The sequence below is a fragment of the Cicer arietinum genome, chromosome 6 (assembly GCF_000331145.2).
Source record: "Cicer arietinum cultivar CDC Frontier isolate Library 1 chromosome 6, Cicar.CDCFrontier_v2.0, whole genome shotgun sequence".
NCBI classification, from domain to species: domain Eukaryota; kingdom Viridiplantae; phylum Streptophyta; class Magnoliopsida; order Fabales; family Fabaceae; genus Cicer; species Cicer arietinum.
In genome coordinates, this window is record NC_021165.2 from 70,046,813 (window position 1) to 70,065,735 (window position 18,923).

At 32.7% G+C, this 18,923-nt stretch overlaps 2 protein-coding genes across 3 annotated transcripts; one reads left to right on the forward strand and one right to left on the reverse strand.

The window, feature by feature from the left end:
• Positions 1–286: 286 nt before the first annotated feature.
• On the forward strand, positions 287–8,526 carry LOC101498878 (NADP-dependent D-sorbitol-6-phosphate dehydrogenase-like). Its single transcript, XM_004507455.4, has 6 exons — positions 287–448; positions 596–690; positions 5,887–6,004; positions 6,803–6,935; positions 7,573–7,792; positions 7,921–8,526. The coding sequence occupies exons 1-6, from the start codon at positions 316–318 to the stop codon at positions 8,149–8,151; spliced, it is 930 nt and encodes a 309-aa protein (XP_004507512.1). The 5' UTR covers positions 287–315; the 3' UTR covers positions 8,152–8,526.
• Positions 8,527–10,084: 1,558 nt separating this feature from the next.
• On the reverse strand, positions 10,085–13,118 carry LOC101499200 (polyprenal reductase 2). 2 transcript variants are annotated; one of them, XM_012717793.3, is made up of 6 exons: positions 12,834–13,118; positions 12,393–12,730; positions 11,086–11,320; positions 10,619–10,714; positions 10,464–10,535; positions 10,085–10,368 (listed from the first exon to the last, which is right to left on the reverse strand). In XM_012717793.3, exons 1-6 carry the CDS (start codon positions 13,023–13,025, stop codon positions 10,264–10,266), a joined length of 1,038 nt encoding a protein of 345 aa, XP_012573247.2. In that variant the 5' UTR covers positions 13,026–13,118; the 3' UTR covers positions 10,085–10,263. The 2 variants fall into 2 exon arrangements, with proteins under 2 accessions (XP_012573247.2, XP_073225854.1); XM_073369753.1 differs by lacking the exon at positions 10,464–10,535.
• Positions 13,119–18,923: the final 5,805 nt, after the last annotated feature.

Sequence of the window (18,923 nt, forward strand, 5' to 3'; positions counted from 1 at the left end):
ATAATGGTTGTTAAGATTAGAGTTTTGATATGGTAATTTTTTATTGATTTACGAAATATTTATTTGTATAGTTAATGTGTTTTTAATTTTTTTTGTTAATCGAATTCAAACTCAAATTGTGGAGAAATTTTCTTACCATTTCATCTGAGTATGAAAAAAATTAAGATATATCAAATATTATAGGTATGAACAATTTTGATACAATTTTTGATAAACGGGCTTGGGTTATTCCGACATAGTGGCCCGATATTTCAGGCCCATATATTGTTATAAGGGAGTATAGGTGAGAGCGAAGAGGAAGAAGAAGTAGCAAAAATGGCAATCACACTGAACAGTGGCTTTAAGATGCCTATCATCGGTCTTGGAGTGTGGCGCATTCAAGGACAAGAAATCAAAGACCTCATTCTCAATTCCATCAGAATCGGTTATCGCCATTTTGATTGTGCTGGTATCTATTGCTATCCTTCTTTTACTCCTACAATTTTGGATATATTTACTTACTTGGATTTCAATCTAGTTTCTTAAATTATGAAAAGGTAGTTAAAAAAAATTAGTTATTCTTGGGTGGTATGTTGATAATTTCAATGTGTTGTAGCTGATTACAAGAACGAATCAGAAGTTGGAGATGCGCTTAAAGAGGCTTTTGACAGTGGCCTTGTGAAGAGGGAGGACCTTTTCATTACCACCAAGGTCAATTTTACAACAAATCTTGCTTATTATATTATGTTTATTCGTTACACCCACACGGATTGGATAAACACCTTAATTAAAAGAGTAGTTATAGCATAAACTGTTAATATTATATAATATTGAATAATGTATTGATAATGAGAATGGTGATTACATCAAGTTACAATAAGGCTTATATTAATTAATAATGAGAACAATTAACAAATGTAAATAATTAACTAATTAATTAACCAGTGTAACCAACTAGTAAATGCAACTAATGAACAAGTGTAACCAACCAACTAGTTTATCTAATATAAGCGCTTAGTGTATAAGTGCTTTTATATAAAATATTTCTATAATAAAAGATAAAATAAAGTTAAATTGTTATCTAAGCTATAAGTTGTTTTCACAAGCTATCACATAAAGTTTATGAAAATAAACTGAAACAGTTTCTGGACATGTAATTAAAAGTTTCCATAAGTTATACCAATCATGTTATGATTTCAATCCAGAAAAATTAAATGTGAATACAGGATTGATTATTTGAAATGATAAAAGACAAAGAAAACGCGAGAATTATCGTGGTTCTAAGCAATAATCTCCTACGTCCTCACTGATAGTTGTTTTATTCCTTTCTTCAATAACCAAGAGTTTAGTACAATATTTCAGCACTTAGAATTTATACTCTATGCTCATTGAACTATCTCTTATTGACTTTAGAACACTTACTATCACTGCCTTGCATTACAAGTTCTTTGTTGCAAGTTGCAAGCCATGCCTCATATAGCTTCTCCCTTTCCTCTAGTTAGTTACAACCATAACTAACTAACTAAAACAGAAAAAACTATCACATTGGCTTAATATATAGGTTTTAGACTTTCACTAACTAATTAGACACAATTATGATCCACTAGGCTTTCACAATTCTCCACCTTGGATCTTTAATTGTTGTTCGCATAGTTAGAAAGTCTCAAGTCCTTTTAGAGACTTCAGTTGGGAAAAACCCCAACATTCACCAAATCCAAACAATGCGCAAACTTGGCGCTAGGAACTACTTTAGTTAGAATGTCTGCCGGATTATCTTCTGTACATACCTTCTTTACTTCCACACTCCCTTCAGCAATGATGTCTCAAATGTAATGCAATCTAGTGTCAATGTGCTTGGTCCTCTCATGAAACAAAGGGTTCTTCGAGAGGAAGATGACACTTTGGCTGTCACACCAGACAGTTATAGCACTGGTCTTCCCTTCTAATTCATTGACAATGCCTTTGAGCCAAATAGCTTCCTTGATTGATTCAGTAAGTGCAATGTATTCAGATTTTGTTGAAGATAAAGCCACAATAGATTGTAAATTTGCCTTCCAACTCACTACTCCTCCATATAATGTGAACAAATATCCTTTTGTAGGCCTTCTCTTGTCAAGATCACCAGCATAATCTGCGTTAACATATCCTGCCAGTCCATTCATTTCTGCTTTTGATCTGCCATATGTGAGTCCAACTGATTTTGTGCCCTTCAGATACTTGAATATCCATTTTACTGCCAGCCAGTGTTTTTTCCCTAGATTCCCCATAAATCTGCTCACTATGCTAGCTGCATATGCTATATCAGGTCTTGAACAAACCATTGCATACATCAAGCTTCCAGTGGCACTGACATATGGAGTTTTGCTCATGAATTGAAGCTCTTCATCAGTTTGAGATGACTGACTTGAGGATAGTTTGAAGTGTCTAGCAATAGGAGTTAACACAGTTTTGGCATCCATCATGTTAAATCTCTTAAGTAATTTTTCTAGAATTGGACTGCTTTACATGTAGCAATCCCATAGACCAGTCCCTGTCAATTTCCATACCAAGGATTCTCTTAGCTGCTCCTAAGTCCTTCATTTCAAATTCAGAATTAAGTGATTTCTTCAAACTGTTGATAGCATTCATATCAGAACTAGCTATTAACATATCATCTACATAGAGTAATAGATATATGAAGTTGATTGAACCTTCTTTTTTGAAATAGACACAACAGTCATAAGAGCTTCTATTGAATCCTTTTGAAATCACAAAAGACTCAAATCTTTTGTACCATTGTCTAGGGGACTGCTTAAGTCCATACAGTGATCTTTGAAGCAAATATACCACATGTTCCTTTCGTGGCACAACATGACCCTTAGGTTGACTCATGTAGATTGTTTCTTCTAGGTGACCATGTAAGAAAGCACTCTTGACATCCATTTGTTTCAGTTCCAGGTTGGAGGCAGCAACTAAAGCAAGTATAACCCTAATACTGGTATGCTTCACAACTGGAGAAAATATTTCCTTAAAGTCAATTCCTTCTCTTTGTGAATATCCCTTTGCTACTAGTCTAGCTTTGAATCTCATCTTCTCAACTCCTAGAATCTCAGGTTTTCTCTTAAAAATCCAGTTGCAGCCTATGACTTTCTAATCTTTAGGTTTTATCACAAGTTTCCAAGTGTCATTCTTCATGAGTGAGTCCAATTCATCCCTCATAGCAGCTTCCCAATGCTTATTGTCTTCTCCAATAACAGCATCCTTGTAGCTGATTGGATCAGTCCATTGGTCATCTTTTTCAACAATTAAGGAATATGCAACCAGATCTGCATATCCATACCTTACTGGAGCTCTTACTTCTCTCCTTTCTCTATCTCTCCAGATCTGCATATCCATTAGTTTCAGGTTGTGTCAGGTTTACAGTTCTCTCTGGGTTAGGCTTATCAGGACTTGGCAGCTCCACCTTAATTTGTGCTCCGTGGCTTACTTGATCAAGTAACAGGCTGTATGTACTGCCTCTCCCCAGAATCTCTTGTCAAGTTTAGCATTGGTCAACATACACCTGACTCTCTCCAAAATGGTCATATTCATCCTTTCAGCCAGACCATTTTGTTGGGGGTGTTAGTCTCACTGTCTTATGTCTGGCTATCCCTATATCTTTGCAAAATTCTGTAAACTCATTACTTAGATATTCCAGGCCATTATTTGTTCTTAGGACCTTGATCTGCTTCCCTCTTTGTTTCTCCATCAGTGACTTCCATTGCTTGAAACTTTTGAAGGCTTGATTCTTGTGCTTCAGTAAGTAAACCCACACCTTTCTTGACCAGTCATCAATAAAGGATATAAAGAATCTGGCCCCTCCACGTGAAGGGACTCTAGCAGGTCTCCATATATCTGAATGAACATAGTCTAACATGGCCTTTGTAGTATGTGTACTAGTATTGGATTTTTCCCTTTTCTGTTTGCCATAAAGACAAAACTCACAAAATTCTAACTTCTCAAAATTTCCATTCCCCATCAAACCTTGCTTATATAATTCCTCCAGACCCCTTTCACTAACATGAGCTAATCTACAATGCCATATCTTTGTAGAAATATCATTTGTGACAGAAATTAAGCTGGCAGAGTTAGTGATAATTTTACCTTGCAATTTGTATAGTCCATTGCTTCCGATTCCTTGAAGAATCTGGGAAGTACCTTTGTAAACCTTGAGTATTCCCCCTTCAGATTTTATTGTGAAGCCAGCCTGGTCCAGCATACCAAAGGAAATCAGATTTCTCTTCAGTTCAGGTACATGCCTCACATTAGAGAGAATTTTAGTTGATCCATCACCAATTTTGATCTTCACAATTCCAATTCCAGCCACCTTACGGGCCATTTGTTTCCCATCACAACTTTCCCAGCATCAGTTTTGTTGTAAGTATCAAACCATTCTAGATTGGGTGTCATGTGGAAAGTGCACCCAGCATCCAGAATCCATTCATTCCAGCATGGTTCTTCAGTTACTGATAATACATCACTGCTTTCATATCCATCAGCAACCACAGCAACATCATTCTCATCTTTGTAATTTCCATGACATTGCTTCTTTCTTTCAGGGCAATCTCTACGAAAATGCCCTTCTTTATGACAATGATAACAAGTTTTCTTGGTCTTGTTTTTACCATATTTCTTTTCAGCTTTTCCTCGAGCAAAGAGCCCCTCAGCATCACTAGTTTACCCTTTTATATCAATAATTTTCTTCATTTCTCTTGCATTTAGTCACCTTAACTTCCTCCAAAGTGAGAGTTTCTCTCCCAAACATCATTGTGTCCACAAGATTTTCAAAGGAGGGTGGCAGAGAGCATAGTAACATGATTGCTTGATCTTCTTCATTATTTCAACATCAATGCTTTTTAAATCAAGAACAGTTTTGGTGAATAAAGAAACATGTTCTTTAATGGACATACCTTCTTCCATCTTCATTTGGTGCAGACTCTTCTTCAAATAAAGTTTGTTTAATAGAGACTTAGTCATTTAAAGGCTCTCAAGCTTCAACCAAACACCAGCAGCAGTGTCTTGAGCTGCCACTTCTCTGAGAACATCATCACCCAGGGAAAGAATGATGGTGCTGTGTGCCTTGCTCTCCATATCCTTTTCAGACAATGTTGCTGGCATTTTCGAAATGCACAGCAATGCATCTTGCAATCCTTGATGAACCGGCAAAGCTTTCATCTTGATTCTCCATAGCCCAAAATCGTTATCACCAGTAAACTTCTCAATATCAAATTTTGCTCCACCCATTTTTGAGGAAAGAAAATACCTTCTTCTTGAACCGGGCTTTTGATACCAATTTGTTATGATTTCAATCCAGAAAAATTAAATGTGAATACAGAATTGATTATTGGAAATTATAAAAGACAAAGAAAACATGAGAATTATCGAGGTTCAGAGCAATAATCTCCTACGTCTTCACTGATAGTTGTTTTATTCCTTTCTTCAATAACCAAGAGTTTAGTACAATATTTCAGCACTTAGAATTTCTACTCTATGCTCAATTGAACTCTCTTATTGACCTTAGAACACTTACTATCACTGCCTTGCATTACAAGTTCTTTGTTGCAAGTTGCAAGCCATGCCTTATATAGCTTCTCCCTTTCCTCTAGTTAGTTACAACCATAACTAACTAACTAAAACAGAAAACAGAAAAAACTATCCCATTGGCTTAATATAGGTTTTAGACTTTCACTAACTAATTAGACACAATTATGATCCACTAGGCTTTCACAAATCAGTTTTACAAGTGTTTTCTAGTAGATAAGCTCAAATAAACCAATTCAAATAGGCCCTTTTTGTTGGTAATGGTATTGGTTATTGATTGCTCCGAGTCTGATTATTACTGTCTTATTATGAGTTAATGGTACTTGGCATTTGAATCTCTGCTTTCAGCTTTGGAATTCTGATCACGGACATGTTGTTGAGGCATGCAAAGATAGTCTTAAGAAGCTTCAGTTAGATTATCTGGATTTATATCTTGTTCACTTTCCTGTAGCCACAAGGCATACTGGTATGTGTAGTTTTTTATGTTTTCATGAATTTTTTGTTTGTTCATGTATAGAAATTATCCTTGTTGGCTTCTGAAAGGATTGATCTAATTGAACTTTATTCTATTATCATGGACTCAGATATATACATAAATGTCTCTACTTTTAGTCAAATCTGTTATATGCCTTTTAACATAACATTTCTGGTTCTTTTATGGTTCATCCCTCTTGTTTTTCTGTTCAACTCTATACATTCTATCTACTTAGCAAAACTAGCAACTATCAACTTTATGGTTGAAATTTTAACTAGTTATCAATACCGGATAGTGGTGCGGAGAGGCTGATTCCAAAAATGCTATAATAGAATAGCGGAGAGCAGGGGGGCCGTTACTCTCATTTTTTTATGTCTTAAATGATATTAAATAATTAATGCTAAAAAATTGGAAAATTACTTGAGACTCATGACCTATTGATGATTAATAATAAAATGTCATAGTACTTAAGCAAGACATACAAGTAGATGACAACTAAAGGCAATGAAACAAAAAAATGTAACCTAAAATGCCCCCATCTGAAACATCTTTGTTTAAGGGGGCTTTTGGGTTTTTGAGCGTCCCTCCCCTGGTGCGGACAATAGGTGGCGCCGCTATTTGGCCACTATTACGGTCGCTACGGCTTGCACCTTTAATCCATAACTCTACAGCTAGATAATATTGGCCAGCCGCCACTATTGGCTGCTATAGATAACTATGGTTTTATCAAGTGATCTAAAACACATTCATATGTGTGCTAAATAATTGTCACAATCCTCACACGTGCAGGGGTTGGTACTACTGATAGTGCTTTGGGTGAAGATGGGGTCCTGGACATAGATACAACCATATCCCTGGAAACTACCTGGCATGCGATGGAAGATCTTGTCTCACAGGGCTTGGTTCGCAGCATAGGAATCAGGTCTACTTCAGTGCTGCAAGCAATCTTAACTATGCCTTCTAGTAGATTCTATGGAGATCCTTTTTATGACTAGTTTATGTGATAAGTTTTATCTAGTAATTTGGAAATAGTAAAATGATGAAAGATTAAAACAACCAATCTTGATAAGTTCATGAAGGTTGGTTTCATGAAAGATTGATATTATCTCTTTATTAATTATTCATACACGGCTTAAAATATGTCCTCCAACTCCTGCATGCAAGGTTATGTTATTTTGGGATGATTATAGACTTGCAGCATATATCAAAATAAAATAAAATAGAGACTTGCAGTTAAGTATTTTGCAAATCCATCATATCATTACTTATGGTCTCTCTGAATGACTTGTGCATACATTTTCAAGACTTTTTTGTGTGCTGGTTTATTCATCCTTGTCATATGTTTCAAATTACATGGCCTATTATCAGTTTACTGCCTACCCCTTATGGGATAAAGCTTGGTTGTCATTGGTGGCTGTTAGTATAATCTAATAAAATGGGGAATGTGTTGGATAACCCATCTAAGTATAATTTTTGTGGTCTAGATGTTCCTGGTATTGACTTGAGAAATATTTGATTCTATTTAATGAAATTACAATCTGACAAAGAATTATTTGCAGCAATTATGATATCTTTCTGACTAGAGATTGTTTAGCATATTCCAAGATAAAGCCAGCTGTGAATCAAATTGAAACTCATCCGTACTTCCAGCGTGACTCTCTGGTCAAATTTTGTCAGAAGCACGGGATTTGTGTAACAGCCCACACTCCACTGGGAGGTGCTGCAGCAAACACGGAATGGTTTGGTACAGATTCATGTTTGGATGACCAAGTTCTCAAAGTGAGTTGTCAATAAGTTTCAACTCAGATTAGTAGCATATTATCGTATTTTCCAGCCGTTCGGTATCCAAAAATCGGTGAACGTGACTAATATGAGGGCCCTCTTTGTGTCGCATTATTTTATTTCAGGGTCTTGCTGAAAAATACAAAAAGACTGTGGCCCAGATTGCTCTTCGCTGGGGCATTCAGAGGAACACTGTGGTCATTCCTAAAACGTCGAAACTGGACAGATTGAAAGAGAACTTCCAGGTATTTGATTTTGAGTTGTCTAAAGAGGACGCGGAGCTTATCAGTAGTATGGAGAAGAAATATCGAACTAATCAACCGGCCAAGTTTTGGGGCATAGATCTTTACGCATGAGATTGCCCTTCCTTTGTAAGCATGTATCATGTTCCTCCAAATATGAGAATATATCATGGCTGTTCAATCTTGAGACTTGTATTGACATTCTGATTTGGCATGTGCTAGCCTTTTGGGCCATCCATAGAACCCATTTGAGTTATTTTCTGAACTATGCTTGGTAATGATTATAAAATGGTGATTGTTCATCCAGCTTCCTATTTTTGCTCACAATATGAAAAATGCACTACCGAAAACACGCTTCCCAGTAGTGTATATTGCTGAGATTTGGGGGCGGCTTGAGCAACTACCTTATAAAATTATCTACCCACTCTTATCAAATCTTGTGTACTAAGTAACGGAGATTCAAGAATATATTGTTGCTTAATTTGCTTATCCATTTGTTTACTCCCATCCTGATCCATTTGATCGTCTATGTGAACGTTTAGTTTATAAATTTTTGAAAATAGAAAAGAATATTATAAGCTTTTGTAGATTTTATCAAGTAAAAATTGGCTTTTACTCTAGAATAGATACTGTGAAACTTCAGGCCCTACCTACCCTTTTTAGTTCATGGCTTTCTGTTAAATAAATGAAAAAAAAAAATGAAAGGTCAATTGAAAAGGTGCTAACTTGTTTTTGGAGTTTGGGTTATCACATGCTTTGTTGACCTTCATTGAGATCAGAATTTGACTTTCGAGGAAGTTATAATGAGTAGTTTATGTCAAAATTGTGGTGACTTATTATGATTATGTCATTTTTACCGTTAATTCAAACACGTATTGCAGGGTAAGATTAAGCTAAAAGGAAAAGGTAAACAATTTAATTAAGTATTTATGTATAACTTGTTAGCTATTTTCATAAATAAACTTCAAGATTTTATAAAAGTAAATTGATTGATAAGAACTTGTGGACCGGATATGTCGCAAACAATTTTTTAAGTTGATCCAAACACTCTTCGGCCAAAAAATATTGATCCAAACAATTGTAAACTCAAAGAAACTATTATTAATGCATCCTAAGTCTAATCACAATTGTAAGCTCAACAGTATAGTAGTGTTATGGTTACTGTTTTTGTTAATTTATTGCTTATATAAATTAAAGTGGGGTGATTGTTTTATTTGTCCAAACTTCAGTTGGATTGAATGAGATTGGTTTTCAAAATTCAATATGAAAAACAATTCAAATTGCTTTATTTTTTGGTCAACAACAATTAAAACTGTTAAAACATTATTTTTAGGCTTCCAAATTTTTATACTTTAATCACATTCACCCTTACCGTATGTATCTCTTGGTCTATTGTTACCTCTTCCGAGTTCTGAATGCAGCTTTACTTGGCTAGTTGTGTTTCTCTCTAGTTGGTCCATTAATTAAAGTCAAAAAATCATATCAAGAATGATAAGTGTAACAAGTTTTTTTTTTTTTTTTAACTAAAACAAGTTTTTTTGAATCATGCTATTCTCAAGAAAAATAGTCTTGATCATCTGAAATTTTTAATCAATAATTATTTGAGTTAGAATTCAAATTCCCCCCAACGATTCATCCTTAATAAAAATTTATTAATTACTTAAACTCAAACACCTCCTTAGTACGACTTTCGGTCATTTTTATAGAAGACAATTGAGTTTTAATTTAGTCAACAAAAGTTGATATATTATTAACCAAATATATCAACTTTTATCGATTAAATTATAACTCAGGTCTCTTATAAAAAAGACAGAAAACAGTATCACAAAGTCATGTACACAATTGAGTGTGATTAAATTTCAAAATTTTCTGGAGTTGCCATATTATCAATAACCATTTAATATCATGCCATTATGTAAAACTTATTACAAGACTCTCCATAGTCTGAGTTTAGGTCTTTTACACCAAAAAGTTTTCAAGCAAAAATATTTTTAAGGAGCGTTATAATTATGAGACATTCTTAGCATGAGTGAGTGTCCATCAGGTATAAACATTCAAAAACTCAAACTAAGATTGAAACAACTGTAACTAAGGACTCGTGCTCATATGATAATTTCTTCAACACAAAGCTTTTTTCATAAATAACATAACAGCTTAACCTAAATATGTACATCTTGAGAAGTGAAAAAGTTCTTTACTGATATTTTGAGATAATTACACTTTGTCTCAGAGAATAAATGGAATAACAGCAAACCGACTGCTTGGATAATCTTCAAATTTACGACGATACCATCTATGTGTTTCCACGGCTGCAAATGCCAGATTTGTCACCTGTTCCAACAAAAGAAATAGCAAAAAACAAGTCAATCAAATAATAATTTGTTCATAACATTAAAACCATGATAAATATGATGAGAAAATATTACCACAAAAACAAAAAGTAGCCATATTGTTAGATTGGATCCACCAGTAGCAACCACAAAACTTGCGTATATAACCTTCATCGTCGTTATCAAATATTAGGCTTAGCTAGATGGCTCATTGCTGTATAAGTAATAGAGACAGAGAGAAAGAGGGTTACCATTTCAGAGAGATAGTGTGGAGAGGAAACGATTTCAAACCAATCGCCGCGAGGAATTACATATTCATCTGCTTGTCTTGAATCTCGTAGAGAACCCTGGTAAAATCATTCAATTCAGATAACCTTGGGATAATAAATCGCAAGAATGTTAAGGTAACATAATCCTACCTGATATTATGATGATAAATTTGTTTTAAAAATCCATGCTTCAATTTGAAGAATCATTGCATATAGATAAGTTTACAAAGTTCCGGATAAATTTCCCAAGCAAAATAAATAAAAATCAAGAACTATAATTTTAATTTCTGAGACCAAAATCGCTCTGTAATGTGACTTGTTACCATTAGTAAGTATTATAATCTCAGTTAAATGAAAATAGATAGCATGTAGAAGCCATGATCAAAGTATTTGCTGTTCAAGTTTTGCAAAACAAATATTTATATCTCAATAAAGTAGATGATGCATACAAGAATCTTATGGCACCGATACTGATGAATCCAGCCCCAGAAGAAAACAGCAGCACTAATCCAATGCTTCCACCCAAGCTTGGTGAGGGGATTTAAAATTAGCCAGAAATCTAACTCAGGTACTGGCATCTGATTCTTGCCTTTGACGATGAACTCAGTAGCTAGATTGGCTAAGAAGTCAAAAACATCCAATGCACAATCACCACACAGAGATAACGGTGCTGCTATGTAGAAACTAGCTTCAAAAAAGAAAACAAATCAATCATCTCCATTTTAGTTTTTGCTGGAGTATAACCAGTGATAACTCTAAGAAGTACAAGTGGAGGAAATGATGCAATCAATATTTGTTGCAATATAGTCATCTACGAACATACATATAACCATTCACTTTATATAGGTAAAATCTTAAAATGAATTTCGGATTTCACATACAACAAATAGAAACAATGTAAATCTATCTAGGATTACTGATGTGTATATAACAATTAGTTCACAAGTAGAAAAAAATGGAATTAATCTTTTGCAATTGCAGTCTTCAACCTCTTCCCTATGAATCATACTCTTCTCGCTGTTTTTCTTCTGCTTTTGTTATTGGGTTCAACGCATTAAATTAGATCGCATGCACTGAGTTACCGCCTATCGGTTTTAACTTTCAAATAATGTGCCTCTATAACACTCACATATATGTCCTAAATCTGAACGCAAGTTATACATCAACTATTATAAGCTATGAACACCATCTTAAAAACTTCACATGTCATTACATGTAAATGCTTCAAAACGAAATTGGGAAAATAACTGACTACATTGAACAAAGCTGCATAACAGAACAAGTATAAAATATGCATGTACTGATAAATGCAATGTTGTTTGGAAATTAGAACAAGGTTGTTTCAAGAACCTCAACATGCTTATATCCACATAAAAGTTGAGTCAAGGAATGCAGAGGAAGAAGCCAAACTTGTACAATAGAGAACCAACATCATATTTTAATCTGAACCATAAGTTGCACACACATGTACAAAATAGGATATAGACAGTTGATTATAGCAACTTGTTCGCACCAGAGAATTACATTAAAAAAGTGTACAAACTATAACTTAAAATAGTTTCAGATTAATCAAGAAGTCATCCAAAGGTAATTAGCAAGAAACAAGAGACCTCGTCGCAAAATTATAACAAAAAATCAATTGTTGGCAGAAAATAGGGCTTTTAGTCTTACACATATCTGAAAAATTCATCAGAGTAAAAACAATTTAAAATATTAAAAAGCAATAGCAAGTGAAAGGATTAAGAAAAAAACTCACAACCATCCAGTGAGATAACCAAGAATATGCATGCGAGCAGAAGGGCTATAATTAAACACATATATAGTTTCATAAAGGCGTCGAAGAACTTGAGCTTCCATCAATAAAAGAATAAAAACAGCTTGCCATGCAACATATCTCTGATGGAATTTAGCAGAACCAGTTCTAATAGTTGAACCTCCAGTCAAGTAACTAGTTATAGTAGAATAAGACAATGGTTCTGCAACTAATGGCACCATTCTATAAGCATATAACCAAGTTGTAACAAGCAAAAAAGTTGTCCATATTGAAGCCCCAACATAAAAGTGCAAGAAGAATCTCTGAGGAACAGTAAATTTCTGCAAACCAGTATATGGCAAATGTTTCAATTTTCATCTTTATGTATAGTCTATGTAGCCATCAAAATCTAAAAGTAAAATGGGAATGAGAAAGTGGTGTTACTTGAGAAGAAGAGTGCATGATTTTTCCTCTCCTTGCAAAACCTAGCAAGAGACGGCGGAAGCAGTTGAGTTTGGGAATGGGAATGGAAGCGATGATAATAGGCAATGTAGCAGCGATCCAAGAAACTCTGAGAAATTGAAGAAGAAGAAACTCCATTTGATGATGATCGTTTAACATAAAAGAGAAGTCCATAGTTATATTATATGTGATGAATTTGAAGTATGATACGAGAAGTGAAGCGCGGAGAGAGTAAAGGAAGAGGTTAGGGATCAGATTTCATTCCCAAGAAAGATAAAGGCTAAATTATTTTTTTATAGTTCTTTATTTTAATTTTAAGTGATAATTTGATATTTTATATTTTAAAATATTAATAATATTGTCTATCTTTTATAAGAATTCAAATTTTTTAAATAAAATTTATTATCATCTTTAATAAAATATAAATTTAATCAAATTCATAACTTAAATTTTGAAATAAACTCATATTTTCATTATTTATTTGATGTTGTTGGAGATGAAAATATGAGTGTATTTGAATATTTGAGTTATGGATTTAATAAAATTTGCATTATATTGAAGATGATTATTAATTTTATGGGTTTTGGTTGAAAATTTTGATGATTTTTTTAAATTTTTTGTATAAAAAATGATAACATTGTTGAAATTTTAAAACATAAAATATTAAATTGCCACTTAAAATTAAAATAAATGACCAACTCAAAAAAAAAAAAAAAAACTAAAACGTTAACTGAAATTAAATTAAAGAATCACATATATAATTTAACCCAAAGATAAATATACGTTTTCATAAATAACATGTTTTATAATTATCTTTTTGAATAAAATTTTGACAAAAATTACATTATAATAATATTTTATTATATGAATTATACAATTTATTTTTCTCTTACGTAGCTTCGTACATGGAATATACAAAATTGTTGTGTTATACGCATTTAGACATTGGTCGGATTACATTTTATCAAGAAATTATTACTGCTATTTCTGTAATGGTATTGCATTTTTTGAATGGTCTAACTGTTAACGAGTTTTTTTAGGCGACCATTAAACTTAAGTATTGTTGAAATAATCACACAAACTTATATTTTAAACTACAACCACTTATACAAAGTATATGATATATTAAAAAGTCATATATTAAAAATGATAATTAAACATATAATAAAATTTCATTGTAAAAATGATTAATACATAATCAAAAAATATTACAACATACCGATTTTATTAATTTATTATTGAATACAGATATTACTACATCTTCTTTCATATTAATTAGTTATTAAATAATTAAATATTTATTTATTTTATCTATGAATATTTATAGAGATGGAGTTAAATTCTTGAGTCTGGATGGAACAAATAATATTTTTTTTCTTTTATAGAATTAGATATAAAAAAATATTTAAAAAAGAAAGATACAAATAAAAAATTATAAACACTTTAAATTATGAGAAAAGTATATATAAACTTAAATTATTTCACATATAAAACTGTTTATTAATTAATAAATATGTACGTAAAATAATTTAAGTTTAGTATTTATAATATCCTAAATAAATATTCTTCATTTAATATAATATAAAATATCTCAAAATGCTACATTTTGAAAAAAAATATATATAAATAAATATCCTACTTTTTTTGCCTCAGTTGCTGATCGCAATTTGAGGATGCCACGAGGTGAAGGGATTTTTTTTTATTGTTAATAGATGGTCGCATATCGGGGATGCGACTTTGTACTAACATTGTTTTTTTTTTGCTATTTAATAAATATTTCTATTTATTATTAATTATGTTTATTATTATTTAATAAATTAAAAATAATTAAGATATTTAAAAATTCAAAATACTATTATGAAAAAACATTAATAATAATAATAAATTTAATAATATTATAAATTTTAATAATAATAAAAAGAATAATAATTTTAATAATAAAAAGAAAATTATACTAATAAAATAAAATAAAAATACATGAAATTAAAAGAAAAAAATACAATAAGAAAAAAAACAAATACTACAAATAAAAAAAATACACCAAATTAAAATTAATTATTTTCATCTAAATGACATCTAGTTCCACATCTACGCAGTCGTCGAACTCGTTTATCCCTTTGTACAACTTGAGGTTGTTGTGGTTGATCCTCGTTATATTATGTCTGTGGATTAGAACCACTACCACCTGCTTCCGCATAATTTTGAATTTCGATGTTATACATGGAATCAAAAACAGCATAAGCCGACTCGGGAGTTATGCAATGAGTACCAAAGAAATTATAGAAAAATCCGCTCCATGTCGGATTAACAGGAGTTGGTATTGTTGGCACTGAAGGAACGTAGTACTGAGTCGGTATATCTGCAGCTTCATGTAGATGTGGTGGTGATGATAAAGACGATGTTTGGTGCATGGTATGTTGTTGTGGGATTGATTGAGGGGTTGAGTGAACATCATGATATGTTGAAGGTTGCAAACGTGGATCGCACAGGTATCTTTCCACAGATATATATATAATTTGGTGTGATGCATGAACCAATTCATATATTCTTTTGTGTGGCGTAAAACACCTTCTACGAATTGACCTTGCAATACGTAATTTTGATGTTCATTCCGATGTTGAATCGCATCTTTCCAAACCACACTCCAATTATCATCAATGACACACCTCATGTCGACCTCATGGTAGAGCATCATATCCTCCGGAGGTTGCGAAATTTGTTGATGGAAGTCGAACTAAAGTGCGACTCTATCTGCATGATGTTTTTCGATGATATGATAACAGTGCAGATAGGTATATGCAGTACAAGTATTGATCTCTTGTTCGGGTACCTCGTGTTGGAATCCGATATACGGTCTCCAAATAAACTAGATGTTAAAAAAATAGGCTAAAGTAAATATTAAGAGGTATAAAATAAAATATAAAAGTGCAACTAGATGAGAATGCATATATTACTTCCTAAACCATCATATGATCGATTGTATTTCGATATCCTTCTATATCGTTTTGAGGAACTATACTGAAATTTAGAGCACCGGAATTAAATCTGTTGAATATATAAAAAATAAAAAATATAGTAAAATTAGTAATACGGTAAATAATAAGTTTTAAAAAATAAAACTATATAAAAATTATGTGCAATAGTTACCTTTGTACAAGTGGAAATATTCATGCACTGGGTGCATCTGGAGCAACACAAGTCAAACGATACCATGCCCAGTTTTGCAATAACAATGCACATCCTCCCATCGATATTACATCAGATTTCGTAGCAAAGCATAATTATCTATATAGCGTTGCTAAGACTGTAGAACCCCAATTAGATATGCTTGTTTTTCTACTTCGGATGTGTTTTTACCAACATTGTCAAAAGTATCTTTAAGCCATTTTAATTTAATAAAATTACCCCTCGTTGCTCCCTCAGGTGGGATAATTCCTAATTATTCTTGACAGACATCTTTAACATTCACAAAATTTGAACCGCCAATAGGAAAACCATAAATATTTAATCCTAAAATATAGTATATGTCTTCTAAAGTTATTGTGCATCCACCTATTGGGAGATGAAGAGTATGAGTTTCTGGTCTCCATCTTTCAACTATAGCAGTAATCAAATCGATATCTATTTTGTAGTTTCCAAGTTTGATCACTTCACCAAATCCGGCATGTTGCAAATACGGTAATATGGCTTCGTTCGATTTTTTGTTGACATGACTATGACATTTCAATTTGTCCTTCGAGGATATCTGAAATTAATAATATATAAAATACTACGCTAATATATTTGAAAATAATATATGACAGTAATATTAAATACTCAATATATATGACACTAATATAAAATGCTTACAAATGCGTTAATGTATCGAATTTCAGCTATGTGATTTGTAGATAATTCCATCAGTAAAGTTAGAGAAAGTGTGTTTGAGAAGTTGAAGAAATTTAGATTAAGAATGTTGAATGAAGTGTGTTTGAGAATGTTGGTATGGAGTGTTTATATAGGAAACTGCGGGGCCAGGTAGCAATCCACCCCGTCAGCCAACCATTGGAACGTCGCATCCCCAGGTTGCGAACCCTGTGAGACATCACATCACCAGGCAACACTCTATTTGAGAAGTCGCAGCCTCGGGTTGCGATCCCTTACGGACGAATCCCAGCCGCTCATTTCATGTAATCGATGGTTGTGGATCCTTGTTACAATCAAAAGTGTGGATCCTTGTTACAGTCAAAAGTGTGGATCCTTGTTCAAATTAATCTTGATCATCCAAATTAATTTATCAACATTTGTGGATGATTCAGTAGAAAAATACGAATCCTTGTAATTTTAGTTTGACCAATCAAATTGATCTATTAAATCTTTAATCTTGACCATCCAAATTAATTTATCAATTGTTGTGGATAGTTCAGTAGAAAAATATGAATCCTTGTAATTTTAGTTGGACCAATCAAATTGATCTATTAAATCTTTAATCTTGACCATCTAAATTAATTTATCAACGGTTGTAGATAGCTCAATAGAAAAATATGAATCCTTGTAATTTTAGTTGGACCAATCAAATTGATCTATTAAATCTTTAATCTTGACCATCCAAATTAATTTATCAACGGTTGTGAATGATTCATTAGAAAAATATGAATCCTTGTAATTTTAGTTGAACCAGTCAAATTGATCTATTAAATCTTTAATCTTGACCATCCAAATTAATTTATCAACGATTGTGGATGGATCAGTAGAAAAATATGAATCCTTGTAATTTGTCCTTGTTCTACACTTTACTAACTTCTATAAATAGAAAACTAGATCACACCATATCACCACACCTTCTATTTCATCATACATTCTAACACTTCATATTTAATCAACTACATAATCATGGTTGCTCAACAAGTCATTTGTACTGTTTATTACAATGGTTCAATTGCCGACGAAGTTGAAGGGAAAACATTTGTAAGTGATTACAAAAAGGCGTTCAAAGTACATTCTAGCAGCAACCTTGCTCATCTAAAGAATGTCATTAAGAAAAAGTTACAGTTCGACGACAACGTCACGATAACTGATATAGTTTATCGACACCTTGTCTTCTTTGGTGAAAATACAACCAGGTTTGAATTGATGAAGGTTTACGATGACGAAGATGTTTGATGTTTATGCACAATGGTCATAACTCGGCACCATCGAGTTATACGTTACATTTGAAAGTGGTCTGATAGCGTTTCAGCAAGTGTACTGAATCGTTGCAAGTAATATTAAAACGGTAATACCGAGTGTCGAACTCAAGGATTGCGTTTTACTATTGAATTATATTTGATTACTAGAATTGAACAAAAAGGTTCCCAAGTTGATTGAAATAATGTTTGAAATTAACAACAATAATAAAATTGATCTTTTATAATGAGAAAAATGTCAGGGATGAGTTTCACTTCGAATCCAACCTTGGTGTCTAATTTGATCCTAGTTACTAAATTCCTTTATTGAATTATTACCGAATTCTCTTTATTATTCTTGCCCTAATGTCTTAGTGACAGAACCTTTAATTCCAAAGTAACCCCTAATTCCTTAGTGGATTTAAGATTAGAATTAAGCATTATCGTATAGAAATTCTCATGTAAATTATTGCTTTGCAACTAATTTAATTGGTTTCATGACCTGCATCTATCCCTAGACTACAAATTCATGAATTTCTCATCTCAAGCATTCGTAAAGTCCACTTCCGTTTCAAAATACAAATCGTAGAACATTTTAATGTTGATCAAGCAATAAAAAGCATTAAGCACAGAGATGAGAAAAATAATTCAATAAACTCATTCATATAACTAGAAATCAAATCAGAAAAATAAGGGTTTCATCTAGTTACACTCATCCCTAACAAATAGGGTTTAGTTACTCATGACAGAGATACAAAAGATAAGGATTAAAGAAGAATTACAAGAATGATTCATGGATGATTCTTGATAAAACTGCTTCAATGGCGTTAGAAACGGCCGTCTTTGAGTTTCTATGCTAGGGCACAAGTCTCCCAAGTTCCCAAGAGTCAAAAAGATCCCTAAAACAGTAAAAATATGCGTTTTTATG

Bases quoted from the DNA above. Each gene is read 5' to 3' on its own strand.
- LOC101499200 (XM_012717793.3), bottom strand. From the start codon at position 13,025: ATGGACTTCTCTTTTATGTTAAACGATCATCATCAAATGGAGTTTCTT. The intron at 10,715-11,085 runs GTATGCATCATC...TGATTTTACCAG, and splicing joins ATCGGTGCCATAAGATTCTT to GGTTCTCTACGAGATTCAAG. The intron at 10,369-10,463 runs GTAATATTTTCT...TTGTTGGAACAG, and splicing joins GGCTACTTTTTGTTTTTGTG to GTGACAAATCTGGCATTTGC.
- LOC101498878 (XM_004507455.4), top strand. From the start codon at position 316: ATGGCAATCACACTGAACAGTGGCTTTAAGATGCCTATCATCGGTCTT. The intron at 6,936-7,572 runs GTCTACTTCAGT...AATTATTTGCAG, and splicing joins GTTCGCAGCATAGGAATCAG to CAATTATGATATCTTTCTGA. The intron at 7,793-7,920 runs GTGAGTTGTCAA...ATTTTATTTCAG, and splicing joins TGGATGACCAAGTTCTCAAA to GGTCTTGCTGAAAAATACAA.